The sequence below is a fragment of the Lepidochelys kempii genome, chromosome 3 (genome assembly GCF_965140265.1).
Source record: "Lepidochelys kempii isolate rLepKem1 chromosome 3, rLepKem1.hap2, whole genome shotgun sequence".
In the NCBI taxonomy this organism is placed as follows: Eukaryota; Metazoa; Chordata; order Testudines; family Cheloniidae; genus Lepidochelys; species Lepidochelys kempii.
The window spans coordinates 205,998,947-206,018,697 of record NC_133258.1 but is presented as its reverse complement, the minus strand read 5'-3'; the positions used below and the strand labels follow the sequence as shown (position 1 = coordinate 206,018,697).

Genomic DNA, 19,751 nt, shown 5'->3' with positions numbered 1-19,751 from the left:
CACCCAGAAATTTCGCCATGACATACTCCTAACCCTGCAGGTACTCTCCCTACATGCTGACCCTGCTGTCCTTTTTGGAGAAACTCCCTTGTGATCTGTGTTCAACCTACAGAGACACACTCTGAAGCTGCTATGCTTTTTTTTCTTTAGGGACTGCCCCAATAGGAATACTCCTAATAGGCTGGCCCCGCTTCTTAACCAACCAGAGGAATACTCCACGGCCTGCCGGGCAGAAAAGATTTCCCAAAGTCCTTGGACTGTTTCCTTCTGCTCAGTCTCATGTGTAACGAGTTCATGCAATTGCATGAGTGGCCACATATTTCAACATTTTGCCAAGAAGCTGTCAGTCAGTTAGTGCTGCATAAATCCATAAAAACGGTTATTTCCTTAGTATCTTTCAACTCTCTAACTTGTCCACCTATTACCTAACCTCCTTCTTCATATTTGTGTATTAGTCTATGCTTTCCTCACAAGGGGTGTTCAGTGGATCCCCTATGCCTCCTCTGGGCTGCAAGTGAAGGGGATCCTCCACAATTTAAAACAGCAACAAGGATTAAGACAGCCTCCTCCAGCAAATCTCTTCCGACATAATGGGGAAGAATGGCCTGAAAAACGGTCTTGGGAAGGCAGAAGTGTGTTTGAAGAGGAGGCAGCTGTTGTCTGGAGCTTCTAATCTGTGCAGGAGCAGAGCTATATGCCTGTTGGCTTGGAAGTTGTGCATGGCAGCTGATTCCCCTTGCTGCTCAGCAGAAGGAGGTTGCACTAATCTTCTACGATACAAATAAAAATAAGCACTACTAACATTTTCATTTTCTGGTGCATTTTTAGAATGTCATGAAAATGTATCAAACAATTCGGTAATCAAGTAACATTGCCATGAAACTCCCAAGTTCCCACAAGATTCACTGCAGTATCAGTTATTTCTAAAATTAACCCAAGAGTGTTCACAGGGTCTTGCTTGTGCTGCAAAACAGAACATTTCCTCCCTTCCCTACACTGAGCTTCATTTTTATTTGAAATTATGGCAGATTTCAGAAAAATAGTTTTTGATACAAATAACGACAAGATCTTATATTCTATTTTCTGTTTCCAGCATTCAGGATATGAATAAATGTAAGAGATAAGCTATTACTTTTATTTATTTTATGTTGCTTTTATACATATTATGCTGCCATTTCTGAACAACAGAAAAGTACTCAAAGGAAAAACAGCTTCAAGTCACAATGTACTGCATAAACCCCTGAAGCTTAAAGCATAGCTTGTGTCCAGTTGTGGTACACACAGCAGAGCCAAACTTCCCTGTAATTTGCAGCATGAAAGATCAAACTTTTATGAGAACTAGAACAAAAAATTCAGACCTGGATTACTTTAACCTTAGAACTCTATAATGTAGGTTTGACATCATAAAGACATAGAAGCTCTCCCCCTACCCTCATGGGAAATTTGAGGTGGTCACCGATCGTTCTGATTTTGAATCAAACTTATGGTTTCCCTTAAGATAGAAGTATTACATTCCGAAACTAAAAGTATTTTTCCAAACGTGACACTGACCACCTTAACATTTCTTTGGGGAGCAAAAGGGGAGAGAACAGACATTCTGCCAAATCTGCTTTGCAGAGCCTTAAGACTAATATAAGCCAGGTTGGTGTTGTCTTGTTCCACCTCAAATAATGACAGTCTTTCATTAACTGGAGAAGTGGCAAATATGTCAAAGTGACAGTAGAGACAATGAAAAGCAAACAGTCCTGAAAGCAAGAGAAATGGAAAAACCACAAAAAAGGCAACAATAGGATGCCAAAGAAGAGAACAAGAAGTATACAGGGTAATATGAGGAGACTGCCAGCTTTTGTCCAAAAAAATTGTGATCATTACATTGAGAGGCAGTAGCCCCCGCCCCCATTAAAGTTGCCAGTAATTTTCATTATAAAGTTCCATTTTAGCAATCCTTATATGACTTAGAAAATTGGGTTAACCTGAAAATTGACATATTTACTGGAAAGGCAGAGGAGAATATTTCTGCAAGCTGTTAAGAGCAGTTTGATCAATTTTCTTGAGTTTCTCATCTCTACCACTTGAGCTAAAAATAATAACTCCATTAGCAGATAATGGTGGGTTGTTATCATTTGTGCACCAAGCCATTAGAGGGGGCTAAGACACAGTTTCCCAGTAGGTAGTTTGCCAGATTGTAGCACAAAACTGGGAATCATGGTTCCTGGGTTCTGTTCTTGGCTTTGGGAGCAGGGAGAAGTATGGTTCTTCCACTAGGCCAAAGGATATTTGATTGTGGGAAACAGTGTTTGTGAATCATATGCCTATGAAACATGGTTCTCAGCAGGGCATGGGACATTCAGAGAATAATGAGTAAGCATGTAATGAATTCATCTAATAGTACAAATAGTCATTCCCAAATCTTATACAAAATCTTGTCTACACGCAAAAGCTGTACTGCTTTAATTATACCGATACAGTTAAAGTGGACCAATCCCCCTAGTGTGGATGTAGTTATATGGTATAAAGGTGTTGTATAGCAGTACATCTTATGCCCCTTCCAGGATGGTAGAACTATATTGGTATGCAGGGTTTGTGCCAGTATAACTACATTAGTAAAAAAAGAAAATCACATGTATAACTGCCATATTGGTGTGCAGACCAAGCCTTGGTCAAATCTGGATGGATTTTCACAGTGATAGCAAATAGCACCTCTCTTCCCTCAGGACAATTCCCTGGCAAATTTCAAGTTTCTCCTCTAAAGACCTAAGGCACTAGATATATATTTTTTAATCATCTGAAAATATTGTATCATTGGCAAACCTACCTATTTTTCAGTAGCTTTATTCTCAGAAATAGATTAACTATTCTGCACAAACTTTCTGAACAAAATCAACCTGAGGCAGAGACCAAGCATGTTTCCTAAGTAAGTAAAACAAACAACATTAGAGTGGTTAATAGAAAGATCTGATACTACAGTACCTTAGTAAAAATTCTGGATATGGCAATAAAAACACCTTGCTGCCCTGGTGAAAGGCAGTAAAAGAAGGATTATCAATGAGGTCTTGGATCTCAAAGACTTTCCTTGTCCTACTAGCTAAAGTTATGATCAGTAGAAAGACCACCTTCAAAGGAAGATATGGGAGAGAAAAATCACTTGGTGGTTCAACGAAAGCACCCAAAGGCCAAGTGAGACCCAAATTCCATAGTCACGTCCCTGGTTAGTCTGTGGGTACCAGTATATCAATAGGCCTGACCTCCAACATCTGCCCCTGCACCAAAAAAAGAGAGAGAGCTGGGATTGGAAAAAATAAAAATATCAGTTCTTTGGAGAGACCTAGCAGACCTGGATATTCCAGATGATGTGCCCATGCCAGGGCTGTCAGGTTAAACTGTGATTTGTCCTACCAAATCTTTTACAGGACCTTGGACATATCCACCAATGCAAAAGAAAGGCATGTGTCAGCAAACTGGATCCCCATCTATTCTAAAGCAAAACCTTACTTGTTTGGTATTGAGGCTGGTCACAGAGAAATGCCTATTTGAATTACCTAATTTGGCCAGGATCAAGTTCCTCACAGAGTTCTTAATGGTCCTGTGTGTGGTTCGTACTACTGTGAATCACGTCTTTGGTCATAACAATCAGATGCACCACTAATGGGGACACTGTTTCAAATGCACCATTCTCAGAGACAAACCACTCTAACAGGGGAAACAGAGATCCCTTGCTACCCCAAAACCAAGACAAAGTCCAAGGAAACACGCTTCTGTGCTGGGATTCAAAGAAAGGGTACAAAGAAGGAGTCCTCTTAACTCCTCCACAGCTAAGCAGCTTGGCGTGAAACAGCTGCAGAACTGTTCTGTTGCCAGGGCCAGTAGTAGCAGTTGGGACCTCTGCGTGCTACCTGTGTGGAAAGTTTAGGCCTTTGGAGCTGCAAAGTGGCAGATTCATTGGCTGAGCTTCAGCATTTCCCCAGCACTGTAGCTCACAGACACACAGCAGAGGAAGACTCCACAGTAGCATCTAGCAGTGCCAACCAAAATCAGGGCCCCACTGTAGTAAGCAGTAAGAGTCAGAGACAGTCCCTGCACCAAACAAACAGACAAGACACAAAGGGAGGAAAGGAAAACCGAGGGGAAGTGACTAGCCGAAGTCACACAGCCAGTCAGTGGTACAGCCAGGAACAGAATCCATGCCTCTTGACAACCAGGGGAGTGCCCTGTTCACTAGGCCATGCTGCCTGCTCTACAGCACACAACAGCTGCAGACTCCTCTTGCACTGCCCTCCACAGCCTGTTAAACCGAGCCTTAGCCATTCCTTTCCATTTGTGGAGGCACTCAGACCCTGTGGTGATGAGTGTATTCTGAAAACCTGGATCAATGGGGGAAGACAGCACTTTGCCCACAGCAAGGCCATCACACAAATACCATCATCATACCTGGGAAATGGTCTCCTGGCTGCTCATTTCCAGAAACAAGTTGTTCAGGAGCAGACACCAATGGGATTGGCTGTTGAGATCTTTCTTCATTTGCTACAAAATGCTCCTCTGTCACTATTGCTTCTACTGAGCTGCTATAACTGTCACTCTTTAAATCAGTGATTCTGTTCTCTGGACTTAATCTTTCACATAACAGGGAGTTGAGTTGAGCAGATTTTTTGCTTTCTACTAAATTACTATTGCCATCATATGTATTGCTTTCTATTTCTAAGCAATGAGTTTGTCCATTCTCAGATGATACACTGGATATGACTGGCATTTTCTCACCCATCTGGAGATATGTCTTCCCATCTATTTTGTCAGACTTATTTAAGCACCGTATATCACAATTAGTTTGTACTACATAGCTGTCTGTCATATTACTGCTCTGTGCTGCCTGTCTGCATGAATGTGGGTCAGAAACTGAAAAGCTCTTTGTGGGCTGGGAAGATTTCTGCTGTGTACTGAAATCTTCAATGCTTGAGATGGCTGACATTTGGCGGCCCATAAAGATTGTTGCTGGATGATACAATCCTCTTGACGCGGCTGTCCTGGAGTTAATTCCTGCCTGTCTTGCAACCGGCAGCATCTGAAAAACAGAGGTTGAGATGGCTTAAGAATGAATTTCATGTAGTAAATGGAGTTTCTTAAAGGTTTTGTGTTGGTCTTTGAAGAGCAAATGTTCTATACAATTTAAATATTTTTCTAGCATATTATGCTAGTCCACAAATGAAACATTTTCTTTGTCCATTTATTTTATAAAACTAAAATAAGACTGAATGGCCCAATTCCTGCAAGATATTGAGTGCCCTTGTCCCAGGTACTAAGCACCCTCCACTTCCAGGGAAGCCAAAAGGAGATTAAGTCTGTCAGCACTTCACAGGAGGCAAACACCACCTTGCAGGATCCAGACCAAAGGTAGCTGCACCAAGAGAGAAACATTGGAAAACAAATATAAAGCCCGTATTTAGAAAAAATGGACGATGCTAATGTTGCCATTAGGTTTGTTAACTGCTGAACTACAAGAACAAGAAAACAGCTTTAACTGCTATTAAGAGTCTTCACAGCATTTCACTTAATGTACAGTATTTTGCATGGAATGGCAATAACATTCTGTCAAATGGCATATTAAACAAAGCTTATGTCAATTATAGCAGTTTAACATTCTGGGCAATCATTTATTCTCTATAGTTTTACACACAGAAAGCCCATAAATTGGAAGCCCAGCTGCCCAATTTCACTTTTTGTAAAAGAGTGTTTATGAAAGGTTCTGGAGCGATAGCCTAGAAACTGAAGTCTGCTATCCAGAAAGCAAGTACTCCATATACAGCTGTGATAAAAAATTCTCCATATTCTCTTTCCAACTCGCTTGAATCTTCATCTGGAGGATCTACCTTCAGTTTGGTGGTTGCAGGAGACAAGTTAGTCATATACTCTCCATAACAGCAAAATCACAGCAATGAAAGGTAGAGTGCAAACTATTTTTTGAAGTGGCAAAGAGTCCTGTGGCACCTTATAGACTAACAGACATATTGGAGCATAAGCTTTCCTGGGTGAATACCCACTTCGTCGGATGCATCAGTGATCTACAACCCATCCTGGACAATGATCCCTCACATTCACAGGCCTTGAGAGGCAGGCCAGTCCTCACCCACAGACAACCCGCCAACCTGAAGCATATTCTCACCAGCAACTACACACGACACCATAGTAACTCTTAACTCAGGAACCAATCCATGTAACAAACCTCGATGCCAACTCTGCCCACATATCTACACCAGCGACACCATCGCAGGACCTAACCAGATCAGCCACACCATCACCGGTTCATTCACCTGCATGTCCACCGATGGAATATACGCCATCATGGGCCAGCAATGCCCCTCTGCTATGTACATCGGCCAAACTGGACAGTCCCTACGTAAAAGGATAAATGGACACAAATCAGATATTAGGAATGGCAACATACAAAAACCCGGAGGAGAACACTTCAGCCTCCCTGGACACACACTAGCAGATTTAAGGGTAGACATCCTGCAGCAAAAAAACTTCAGGACCAGACTTCAAAGAGGAACTGCTGAGCTTCAGTTCATTTGCAAATTTGACACCATCAGCTCAGGATTAAACAAAGACTGTTAATGGCTAGTCAACTACAAAAGCAGTTTCTCCTCCCTTGGTGTTCACACCTCAACTGCTAGAAGAGGGCCTCATCCTCCCTGATTGAACTAATCTCCTTATCCCTTGCCTGATTCGTGCTTGCGTATTTATACCTGCCTCTGGAAATTTCCAATACATGCATCCGACGAAGTGGGTATTCACCCACGAAAGCTCCAATACGTCTGTTAGTCTATAAGGTGCCACAGGACTCTTTGCCGCTTTTACAGATCCAGACTAACACGGCTACCCCTCTGATATTTTTGAAGTGTTTCTTTCACAAAGAAATGGCTACTTTTTTTATATACAGTTGCTTTTATACAAACGATAAAATGCACTGAAATGTATCCGTGATTCACAAAAGCTGCATGTTTTAAGGCATAAACCAAATGCTAACTACCTGGGCTAAGAAGAGGTTTCTCCCAAGCATAAATTATATAATTGGGTGTTATGGCAGCTTTACATCATTTTCTAAAGCATTTTCTAAAGCACATTACCACTGTGGGAGACATACTAAACTAGATGGCCACTGGTCTGGTCCAGTAAAGAAATTCCTATGCTAGTAGGATAGAGCTGTTGTTTTGATGTCTATACCCTGAATTAAAGTTCTGCCAAGCCAAAATAGGTAAAGGACTGAAAAAAATCATTGTAAACCAATATGGGACTTTATTGATAATATTTTTATGAACAGTGTGTGTGACTCAGTTAACACACAAGGGGCTAATTCCTACTCGGGCAACAGGGGAAGTGAGGCATAGCTGAATCTCAGGTTAAGATGTTATTAGACAAATGGGTCTGTCTGGGTTTGAACCAGATCACTAATAAGAACTGGCTGGAATTAACACATATGAATAGAATACCCAATGACCATTAATCCTAATGATCAGCAGCCAAGAGCACGTTATTTCCTCCAACTCTGTGCCAGGAAGCAGAGTGGAAAAGTCCTGAGTAGGAAAACAAACGGACGAGGTGTGAAGAGGCTGTGTTTTAAAGTGTGCTGCTGCAGACACACAAAAAACTCAGGCTTGGTCTACACTTAAAACTATACAGGCATAGCTCTGTCAGTCAGATGTGAAAAAAAGCCACTTGCCCTAGTGACATAGCTATGCTGACAAAACTCCCAATGTAGACATGCTATATCAACAGAAGAGAGCTTCTACTGGCATTGCTAACGTCATTTGAGAAAGTGGTATTTCTACAACAGCAGAAAAGCTTCTGTCGGTGTTCACTGTACCTAAACTAGGAGACTATGTCAGCAGAGCTGTGCTGGAATAGGCTTTGTAGTGTAGACTCCTCAAACACAGGGACACAAAGCCAGAGAAAGAAGATGGGCTCCAGGAAGGCATGGACTGTTTAGGAGAGTTGATTCTGCCTATATGGACTCTGCCTGAAGCTTGTATTTTTTGTGCTTATCTAAGGGCTCTCAGATGCTGTATTCCTGTTGACTAATAAATGCTATCTTGTTTTGAAACGGCTGCCTAGTGTCACTGCAGACACTTTCTGAAGGCATTGCTTCCTGAAGGGGTAAAAGTCTTCAAAAGAGGTCTGAACTCATTAGGACTGGCTGTGAAGAGCACACAATGAGAAGCAAGGGTTGCTGGAGCCTGAAGGCTCCGTCTCAGAGTTGCAGAGCTTGCCCTTGTTAAAGGCTACACTTATGGCTTGGCAAGAAATAGGGAGACTGTATAAAGGCCAAGGCAACGTATCCCTATAGAACCGCGACACCCATAACTAGGTTATGGTCGGAAAAAAATACAAAATGAACTCAAAGGACTAATGTAAACTAACTTTGTCTAAACTAAAAAACTCTTTAACAGGGGTTGTCATATCTCCTGATAAGTTTATAAAATTGGTTTAGCAACAAACCAAGGTACTCAGATAAAAGAAAATGTACAAATATGAACCACTGAAAACTATTTTAATTGGTTAATTTTAACGGGACACAGTTGCCACCTTCTGAGCATTGCTTTACAGGAAAGCACTTGGTAATTCATGATGGATGTAGCAAACTCAGGATCGAGAGGGAGTAAGTTTACAAGTGTGCCAGAGCATTAATCAGTGTCATCAACCACCACTGCCGCCACCACCACATCATCCAGATATTTACCATCACACCATTGGGCCACCCTTCTCTGATCCTGAAAGATCTTTTGGCCAGACTGAGAAGGAGGCAAATACCACCTCCACCCCTATAGCCAAACCCTACACAACACCCTTCTGTGACATTTATTGTATTCTCTCTCACACCTATCCTTCTTTGGGCTTCTAACCAACTTTTTAAATTAGCTGAGCTCCATATCATCACTATGATCAGCACAACAGGCTAAAGCAGTGTAAGCAACCTTACCCCAATATGAAGAAGGACCAAACCCAAACTGGGTACTTGAGCTGGGTACAGATGTTAAAGCACACCTGCTGAAGACACATCAACAAAGCAAGCATTAGGGAGACCGAAGTCTTTTTTCTTTCATTGCTGCCCTTTTCTCTCTCTTGTATGTTTGTCTCAATAGCAGGAACAACAACAGTTGTGCCAAAAATCCACCACTGAATCAATTCTTTCTTCTCAAAGACGTCTGGTAGCCACAGGAGACACTTCCCCTCTGAAAGACTTGGCTGAACTTAAATGAAAAATTTTCCAAAACGAATGACCACTTACTTTCTAAATTTCACGTACTTTTAAAGTTTGTTTTGGTTTTCTTAATAAATGAAACAGATTTCTGTGGAATGGTTACTAGAAGAAGTAGGAGGCCAGTGTCAGTATAAACAGACCTTGAACCAAAATTAGCTGAATAGTAAGAGAAGGATTCTAACAACATCTTAACACTTTTGAGCGTGACAACAAAACAGAGTTCCGTAGACTGCGTCATTGTTGCATCCTCCATCCTTTTTCATTGGGTGGTCTTATCCGTCACACAGGTTCAGCTACCACCTCTCTGTGGAAGGGTCTTAAATTTACCTAGTCTGGCAATGTGACAAAACTTCACAGTACAGCTTTTTTTTTTTTTAAACACACAAACAAAAGAAAATCCAATAACTCTATAAACTAAGGTATTCGCAGAAAGATTCAGAGTATGTTACTCAGATTAAGCTTACAATTTATTTCATCACTACTACTTTGGGTTCCTCTTTTTTATCCTTTGGGTCTGATTTTCTGCTCTCAAATTTATCCAGCAAATGTTTTATGGATTTAGTGGCTCCTGGATTTAGTGTTCCAAAACAGAATTTATCAGAATTTATCAGCTCCGCATGTTATAGCAAAAGTTGCCTTGCTAGCAAACTCCTTTTTGATCATAAGGATTTCTCTTCATCTGCTTTGAATTTTAGAATTTGAAAGATAAGGATTGGTTCCTGTGTAGTTTTTCACCCAGCAGCAAAATAAAATGAAGGGAAAAGGAGGTACATTTTGTGGGGGGGAAGTGCGAAGAGATTTAGCTAAAATTATAAAAAAAAAAAAAATTATAGAATCTCACACAACTCTCATTGGCAGCTACGACACATTTGAAGTCAAATCCCCACAGGAAAATGGCAAATTAATTTATCCATTACACCCTCTCAATTGCCATCTTTTCTATTTGTTTTACCCAGGTATTTCCTCTCATTCTCCACAATACACACACAATATTGCCCTTCTTAAAGCACTTTTCTTTCACAAGAATAAAATGTTTACTTTCCTAATGCATCAAAATTCAGCTATTTTGCAATGAGGACACAGTCTCACCTGTAGCGTTCGGTTGACATTGTACTAGATGAGACACCTGAGATACAGCCCAGGCCAAACGTCTCATCACTAGATCACTACAGGTCAGCGTTAATTCCCAGTGAGCCATTCCAGGGGAGGTGGCAGCATGAAGCTTCATTGGTCAGCATTAAGTCCTATTATTCAGCATGAATGCCCAGCAGTCCAGAGTCGTCTTGTGCCTAGTTTGATTCCTTGATGTCCTCTGATATTTGGCACTACAGCAACCTAGATCAGGGATCTGGAGAACCTTGAGTTTTACTCAGCATAGAGTTTCTCTGATTTGAAGGTTAGAAGCTTCCATATTCTGTACTCCATTTGTTAAGGAGTCTATGCTGGGTCTATGCTGTTAAGGAGTCTATGCTGAGTTCCTACTCTCTGTACGTCTACAAGCTCTGCCATGAGTAGGTATTGACTCCTCAGCACAACAACAAAAAACAGGCCAAATGTAGGTCTGTGCGGTAGGCTGCACTGGTAAACCAATTCTCTTAACAGATGTGAGGTAGCACTGCCATAGAAGGTCTTCTGTTTTCCACAAATTAGGATGCTTCACTGCTGAGAAGTTTTTGCAAAGTTTCATGATTACAATGCCATTGTCCTAAAAGACATGGAGTTTCTGGGTAAAGAGTTTCCAAAGCATCAAAAGACCAGGGCTTTCGTGACTCAAAAAAACCCACAATGCCCTGAAGGTTGCAGAAGCCAGACTTCATGGCACACACAGTTCAGAAACCCAGAGCTGAGAGCGATTCCTCTAGGAAAAGACCCCCGCTCCATCCCAAGCTACACAACTCTGCCAATAGATAGCTGCCATGGCACTAGAGGAGAAGGAATTGTGCTCAGAAAGTCACAGAATTCTCATTTTTCAAGGAGAAGGATGAGGTTACTGAGGAACAAACTGATCCAGGGATGGAATTCCTGAAACATGGAAACTCAGAGTGGTTTAAAGACCTGATGCACAGAGGTAGAAAGGCTTGCAGAAGATCTGAGTCTCAATAGAAGGTAATTTTTTCATCACTGAGCTCCCTAAGTGCTAGGCACTGCCATCATGGTGTTTTCAATGTAACTGGGTATCTCTGGAACATTGGTGCCAATCCACATCATCCATCTCAGTCTTCAGTGCCAGTGATCGTTGATATCTCGGCTATTTGGTATATTCCTATTAATTCTGAGAAACTGTCCAAGATTGAGGTGTCAATAGGGGTGGTTTTGGAACAAACTGAAAATTAAACAGTAATAAGTCACCAGGACCAGATGATATTCACTCAAGAGTTCTGAAGGAATTCAAATATGAAACTTGCAGAATTACTAACCGTGATATGTAACCTATTGCTTAAATCAGCCTCAGTACCAGATGACTGGAGGGTAGCTAATGTAATGCCATTTTTTCCAAAAAGGCTCCAGAGGCAATCCTGGCACTTACAGGCCAGTAAGCCTAACTTCAGTACCAGGCAAACTGGTTGAAACTATAGTAAAGAACAGAACTATCTGACACATAGATTAACACGATATACTGGGGAAGAGTGAATGCAGCTTTTGTAAAAGGAAATAAACAGATTAAATACAAACTAAAAAGTCTTATGTCCTGAGTAGATGCCAGGGAACTTATCCTATAAAGGATACTAGGCATCTACCTCAAGTAGGATGGGAAATGAAAGCCAGAACTGCAGTAGCTGGAAACTGTTGTACAACTTCAGGAGGGAGATCCTTCATTGGCTGCCAATGTCAGACAGGAACAGATTACAGTATTTCAAGACCTCTAAAATACCTGTAGCTGGAGCATTTTCAGAGAGGGTTGAGGAAGGGTTGACTCAGAGAACCAAAGGCTTATAGAATGTAGGGAGTTCTCACTTGATTCATACTGGAGGCACAAAACCCACAAGGGAGAATCCTGTGAAAATCTTTAAAGGAATGTAATTTCTCCCCCCAACACCATCCTTCAGTCTCTCTTACTTTGGCTACCAAGGTGCTGTTTTGAGAAGGCCCAACTAAATTAGCATATAGAGTAGACTGCACTTAATTTATGTTGCATCCTCTTCTCCTGGCATCCCCAAAGAAAGAAAACCCAAAACACACTACATAAAAATTGGGGTTTAATCTTATAGATAGAAAAAAAGTTTTTGTGGGCTGTTAGTTTTATTTTATTAACAAAAAAATTTGCTAAAATCGAAACAAAAACCCTTCTTGAATTCCTTAACAATTAGATGTTTCACAACATATGATGAGAGAAGCGGACATATGTTAGACTGGAACAGCTAGATAAATGCAATAGGTAAGTTACCTACAACATAATGTGACATGGGCTATCTATGGGATGTTTGAAGAAAGAATGCTAAGGGCCAGACTCCACCACCACATCTAGAAACGGTAGGTCAATGATGGGAAGCTTCTCATAGCCACTCTACCCCACAGAAACACCTGCCTTTGACCTCCTCCCTATCACATTAAGCACCTTTTATAGAAAGAAAAAAAATGGGAAAATAAACACACCTATACAAATACATTGCTAAACAGACACTCAATTTAGTTACAACAATTCTAAAATATAAACCTACAGCACGATATCAGCTTGTTTCTTCTGACTCATCAGACAACCATGCAAGAGCTTCTCAGGGCAAAGTGCTGCTAAAAAAATCCAACTCTGTGTCTGTTTACAGTTAAGCCCCCCAGATGCCTTCAGTCCAGTCCTGTCAGGCTTTTGAAGTCCAAGTACTGCATGTCACCATTCACATTTGGCATTACATTAACATCCAGTTCAGTTTAAGATGGCCAACCGCATTAAGTTTATTCAATAACCAAACCTATTCCTTCCAAATACTGACTGACTAATATTCATATATATTTGGGGACAGGAAAAAACATTAGACAATATTCTCTTGACGTTTCTACTTCCAAATGTGTTCTCTCAGTAAGTTCCATACACAAAGGATATACATCCTCTTCGCCTTCATGTCTTGCATTAGTATCCTTAATGATGCTCAGACATCACTTTTAAGCAAGCCAAGCATTTCAGAACCTGTTAATTGGGTGACTTCTCCTAGCTGTATTTCTCAGACTAAACAATAAAATATGATGCTTATTTTCCCCCAACACTACAGTTTATTCAGATAAAAATAAATCATGTAGGAGCCACATATATCATTTAGGTAAATGCAGACAGAATTAAAATCTGATATACTGTCATTACTTGCGACAACCTGCTGTATAATTTTAATAAAGTCTTGAAAAAGATGTGGCACTTTCTCCTTGGTTTTCGTACAGAAATACTGTAATTCTACTTAGGCTATGATCCTGCAGTACTCAGCCAGGCAAAACTCTCACTGAAGTCAGAGAGAAGGAATGCGGGCCAGGCCCATCACTCTGTTGGAGTGCTGGTCCAAAAGGCAACAGTTGTAAGGAAAGCCATACTATGCAACAAATCAATGAACACAATTTGTACACTATATTTGTATTAGCTTATGCTTTGGGGATTATTCACGTTACCCTCCCACAAAAGACAGAAACTGGACTTTCTGCAGGAAAAGTGTAGGCAAGGGCTGTGGAAGACGTGAAACCCAAGTCCTTATCTACCTATCAGTGTGCAGTGCAGCTCCCTGAGGTCATTGCTTTGGCCTACAAGTTGAAGAAGTTTCTGCTGCCTGCCTCCAAAACGTATGTGGGCAGTAGGGCCATAGACTCCAAATAGTGGCAGAGTCCATAGCCCTTCCCATCCACAATGCCACCCTGTGTGCCAATCATCCACCTCACAGGGAAACCTTCTGTGCCACCCACTCTGCTAGTGGCATTGTCACTGCTTCACTGCAGGACTTTAGAGTGATGCTGATGGCACTGCACAAACCCCAAGCACCAGAATGACTTTCACCTTCTTTACATATCTGAATGAAAGAGATCTAAAGTCAACTTAAGAATGGGAAGGAAAAAGGCATGATTAGGCTCAAAAATAGTGCCAAATTAAAAACAACAATTACAACATTCTTGAAAATGAAATGAGATGTAAACAAGTGGGGACATTCTTCAGATTATTTCTTGCAGAAAGAGCCATTAAAATCAGAATTACAACCACCCACCAAAAGGATATTTTGTTTTAAGTTGCACTAATGTGTTCATGTTACCCACCCTCTACTCAGATAAGCTAAAATCTCTCTCTAAACATCATACCCACAGAACAATTTAAAGACGCCATCTTTGTATTTCACAGCAAATAAACCTTCACCCCCCCACCAACCCCCGAATTTTAACTATCATTTTAATGCAATGTAAACTGACAATTTTGGGTTCGTATTAAGCTTCCTAACATTACCCAAAATGTTTCTCTATTTTGAATGGGAAAAAGAATTTTTTGGAACCATAGCAACACTAGTATTCTGGTATTTATGTAACAAGTACAATAAAGAGAAAAAATTCTATAGATTAAAATGTCTATCTTCTATGAAAATTATTTTCAAATCAAACATTATTTAACAAATAGAAAAATTCAGCATTTCAGAACTCTATGACTTCCTGTACATCTAAACTGAATATATATAATTCATGCATTCTTAAAGGCCTGCTTATATAAGTCAAGGTTGCCGGATCCATTGCTTTGTATATTATAGGTTAAAGAATGCTCTAAATTCAAGGTTTTTAACTTTTTAATCTATGGGGGAAAACTTCCCATAAACTCAGATTAATGCCTGCTAATGCACTGAAGAAAGAAAAACGAAAACCTTCCTCCTACTATAAAAACAAAATAGTGTGGCCTCTGTTTCTTTTCTGATAAGAGTCTTAAATACCAAACAGTTAACTGCATAATAACATTTACTGGCAGCCAGGCAACCTGCTTAGCAGATATATAAAGCAGGTAAAAGGAGAAAAAGTTAATTTCTTGGCTGAATGATTCCATCGGTAGCTATAGGGCAAACTAGAAAGTCTTTTAGTAAAGTAGCAGTTGATTCTTCTATCAATCTGCAGCACACATACTCTTCCAAGGAATGCATTAAATATGAAAATCATATCCCGTTATCATCTGTTTCCAGCTTTCAGCCCAGTAAGCTTTTCTTAATGAATGCTGTAGCCTAAGGGACAAGCATGCTGTTGGCTTTTCTGAATAATGGAGTGATTCTACCATTTTTGCTTATTACAATATCGACTAGCTGAGGGGGTTTCACACATAGTCACAAGTGACTACTCTTGCCAGCATGCTCCAAGTTATTACAAGATGTTTTTAGACATTTCATCTAAAAGAGCTTTACTGCTTTTAGTGAAGAAAACAGCTATGGTCTTGAACTGTATCATTTATACGGCGATAGGAGGAGGGATTAGAAGCCTGCATTACTGCAGATATATAGCAGAATATATTTAAGTATTCCTTGTCAGTCTTTTTGTCTGTTGCTTAGATATGCAATTTTTTTTGCTTCTTTCAAGAAAAGCTCAAAATGTACAAAATTATGAATGTCATAAATAAATTACTGTATTTTGTGTAATTTCATTAAGAATATTTTTCAGAGTTTAAAATTCTTTTCACAATCTTTGGTATTAAAATATAAAACTAGCAGCTGACCAGAAAAACAAACAAACACCGGTCTTTTTCTTCAGTTTATTATGGTTCTCTTTTTACCATGATAAAAATATTAGTGCAATTTTTTATCTGCTTGATTTTGTTGTGAAAGCACTGTTTCACAATAGAAATGATATGGCAAAAATTCCACACTTAAAAGGCATTTTGCAACAACCATTTACTGAATGGTACACCTTAGAGGAGAACACCGAAGTGTTCAAGTAACAAAATATATACAGTTTTCCACTTCTTTTCCATTACCTGCTCATTGCTATCTTCGTCACCTTTTATTGGCATGCTATTCTTCTGAAGTGACAGCATACTTTTAATTTCTCCTTCGTATTGTACCTACATATAAATAGACCCATCATATAAATGATTTATGTATGATAAAAATGTAGTCATACATACACACACACAGATCAACAAATACTTATATGGCACAATTTGTACAGTAATCAAGGAAATCAATGGCATAAAAGTAATTAACTGGAATGTAAGACAATTCGTTATTCACAAAGATATAATCTTATCTGAGAAAAACAAAGATGTTTAACAGCTCATAAGAAAATAGCCAAAGACACCATTCTTTCAAAATATGTTTTAGTTTCCAGGAAAAACATATGTTGTATGTGGCTTGTGCATCCTCCTGTGGGTTTTCATGTGTTCACTTGTTTCATGATTCTAAAGAGTAACAACAACTTGTGGACTCAGACATTTATTCATGTTTTTTATAATTCCAGATTATTTTGGCTATTTCTACATAATAACTTTGCTGCTTTGCAGTGAAACGCTGAGCTTTAAATTTTGTATTGTTTTATGTAAGTCAGTTTACAATTTGCTGAGCTATTCTAATGAGAAAATATACTGCAGATGTTACAAAGAGCAACACAGCATGAAAAAAACAACTTGCTCTCATGTTACTAACAAAGAACTACATAAAAATATCTTCTCCTCCACTACATTGTTTAATTGACCAAAAGTAATGCAGTCATAGAAGGACTATTGCTTAGAAGCTAAGCATATACAGCACCTATAATTAGTACTGCATGTTAGTAATTGTAAACCTTAAGAACAGATTACACTGGTCCTGAGTGGGTGCACTTCACTATGTACTTTGAATTGGGTAGTATACAGGGAGAAATACATCTGATAACTAATCAACTTGGACAGCTCTGTACTTTAATTCTCAATCTGCATATATAAAAAGTGTTATTTTCCACATACATTTTTTCATAACATTTGCAATAATACAAGGAAAAAAAGTCTATATTCAACCAAGCATTTTACACCTGGTACTCCAAACTAATTAATGTTTAACTACTCAGTTTTCCCAAAAGCTTACATAAATTATTTCAGTTAAGCTTCCAACAGTTATTGAACAAACTGCAGAAGCACACGGAAACAAGTTAAGCTTTTTTTGTAAAGAAAAGTAGTTGGTAACAATAGCCATTTAATACACTGAACGTGGAGTTAAGCTAATTCACTCCTGCAGGCATTCTCTCACCACCCAAAAAAAGAAAAGGTGCTGAAAATTAATAACTTAATTTTTTCCTGCACGTCTATAGGCCAGTTTGAATGATTACTATCTTCATAATTCTCTATTAATCCATTTAATCCTGAAAATTGCCACAAATAGGAAATCAGACAGTGGAATCATTCCACCAGTATTGCACAAGGGCTCTGAGAGCTGTGCTTTCTCCAACAAGCTGAGTAAAAATGGCACCAACACAGTAAAAAAAAAAAAAAAAAAATGAAATGATGGTATAAGAACTTCTAAAGGGGAGTACTGAAGACATTACATACAGAACAGTATATAGAGTAATTGGGGCCCACATCAGTTCATTTACAACATTTACTGGGCCCACTTTAAATCATAATGTGCATCACATTTTGTTTATAAGGACACACTGAATAATGCACCAATCTGAAGGATATCTATAACCTTAGGCCAATCTTTCCTGTCCCAATCACAGGTGCATACAGTCTGTAGGAAGAGCTGTTAACAGTTCTACTCTAAAGGAGAGGTATGGTGCAAGTCAGCCCATGCAAGGAGTTACAAACCAAGCATGCTCCTCCAGACTCCATCTACAGCAATGCATAGTTGGGATCTGGGGCATGGCTAACAGATCTCCAGCTGTGTGGGGAAAGGATGTTCTACAGCTGCAGCTCACAGATTTAAAAAAAAGTTAACAGATATAAGCCAGACGTAGCTATGAAAAAAAGTTATTAGGATGGGTATGCAGGCATAGGATGTTAGAAGCACGCATGACTTATTAAAGTGGAAATCAATTGCCACCCATGAACACATCCTAGATTTCCTCCAAAGATGCTCTCTGCTTCTGAAGAATTTTATACAGGTGGGTCAGCCACTAGAACCTGAAAATTATTCATTCTATAAACTGAAGTCACTGCCTCCAGGAAAAGGACCTTCCGAATCAGAGATTTAAGTGCAAAGGTACTAGAATTCAAAAGGAATTTTCATCAGCATGAACAGTTCTAATCAAACCATTTCAAAAATGACATATCCGAAATAGAGGGTGTTCCAAAAGAGGGAACAAGAATGATTAGAAGGATGGAAAACTTCCAAATGAAAAGAGAATACAAAGCTTTACCTTAAGATGAATAGGCCAGAACGTGACAAACGGATAAAAAGGAAGGAATAGTAGAGAGAAGGCAGATCAGGCATTGCTAGTCACTCTTTTTTAGAATACAAAAACTAGGGGGCATCAAAGGAAATGAATGGCAGCACATTTTTAAAAGTGATTAAAAAGAAATACATTTTTACACAGTGTAAAATTACCGAGTGGAACTTTCTGCCACAACATATCACTGAGGCTAAGAGCTTAGAAGGATTCAAAAAAGGATTGGACACCCAAATAGATAACAAGACTATCTAGTTATAGTACTACACATTTGCCAACCTCAAACCCTACAGAAGTTTCACCTTACTCTGAAGCAGCTGATACTGGCCACAGTCAGAGACAGAATACTGGACTAGATGGACCACTAGTCTGAACCAACATGGAAATTCCTGTGTTCTTACTTAGGGCCACATTAATATACTGTATCACAGGGGGGTTCATTTTATTTATATTTTCTGTTTGTTTTTAAAATAGCAAGCCCCTTATTAAACAGTGGTCTGTGGTGGCCTGCATGCAAACCTGTCTACCATCACAATATTCAAGAATCATAGAATCATAGAATATCAGGGTTGGAAGGGACCCCTGAAGGTCATCTAGTCCAACCCCCTGCTCAAAGCAGGACCAATTCCCAATTAAATCATCCCAGCCAGGGCTTTGTCAAGCCTGACCTTAAAAACCTCTAAGGAAGGAGATTCTACCACCTCCCTAGGTAACGCATTCCAGTGTTTCACCACCCTCTTAGTGAAAAAGTTTTTCCTAATATCCAATCTAAACCTCCCCCACTGCAACTTGAGACCATTACTCCTCGTTCTGTCATCTGCTACCATTGAGAACAGTCTAGAGCCATCCTCTTTGGAACCCCCTTTCAGGTAGTTGAAAGCAGCTATCAAATCCCCCCTCATTCTTCTCTTCTGCAGGCTAAACAATCCCAGCTCCCTCAGCCTCTCCTCATAAGTCATGTGTTCTAGATCCCTAATAATTTTTGTTGCCCTTCGCTGGACCCTCTCCAATTTATCCACATCCTTCTTGTAGTGTGGGGCCCAAAACTGGACACAGTACTCCAGATGAGGCCTCACCAATGTCGAATAGAGGGGAACGATCACGTCCCTCGATCTGCTCGCTATGCCTCTACTTATACATCCCAAAATGCCATTGGCCTTCTTGGCAACAAGGGCACACTGCTGACTCATATCCAGCTTCTTGTCCACTGTCACCC

General features: G+C 39.8%; 1 protein-coding gene across 5 annotated transcripts in view; it reads right to left on the bottom strand.

The window, feature by feature from the left end:
- The window catches only part of KIZ (kizuna centrosomal protein), a 97,988-nt gene that overhangs the window by 53,509 nt on the left and 24,728 nt on the right, over positions 1-19,751 (bottom strand). For 2 of the 5 annotated variants that reach the window (XM_073339793.1, XM_073339792.1), the window contains exons 4-5: positions 16,152-16,238; positions 4,429-5,056 (exon numbers count right to left, since the gene is read on the bottom strand). In XM_073339793.1, coding sequence (XP_073195894.1) covers positions 4,429-5,056; positions 16,152-16,238 — 715 coding nt within the window. Of the gene's footprint in view, positions 1-4,428; positions 5,057-6,302; positions 6,385-8,968; positions 9,034-16,151; positions 16,239-19,751 lie in introns of those variants that run through there. The other 3 variants (XM_073339790.1, XM_073339795.1, XM_073339794.1) reach the window with 3 other exon arrangements.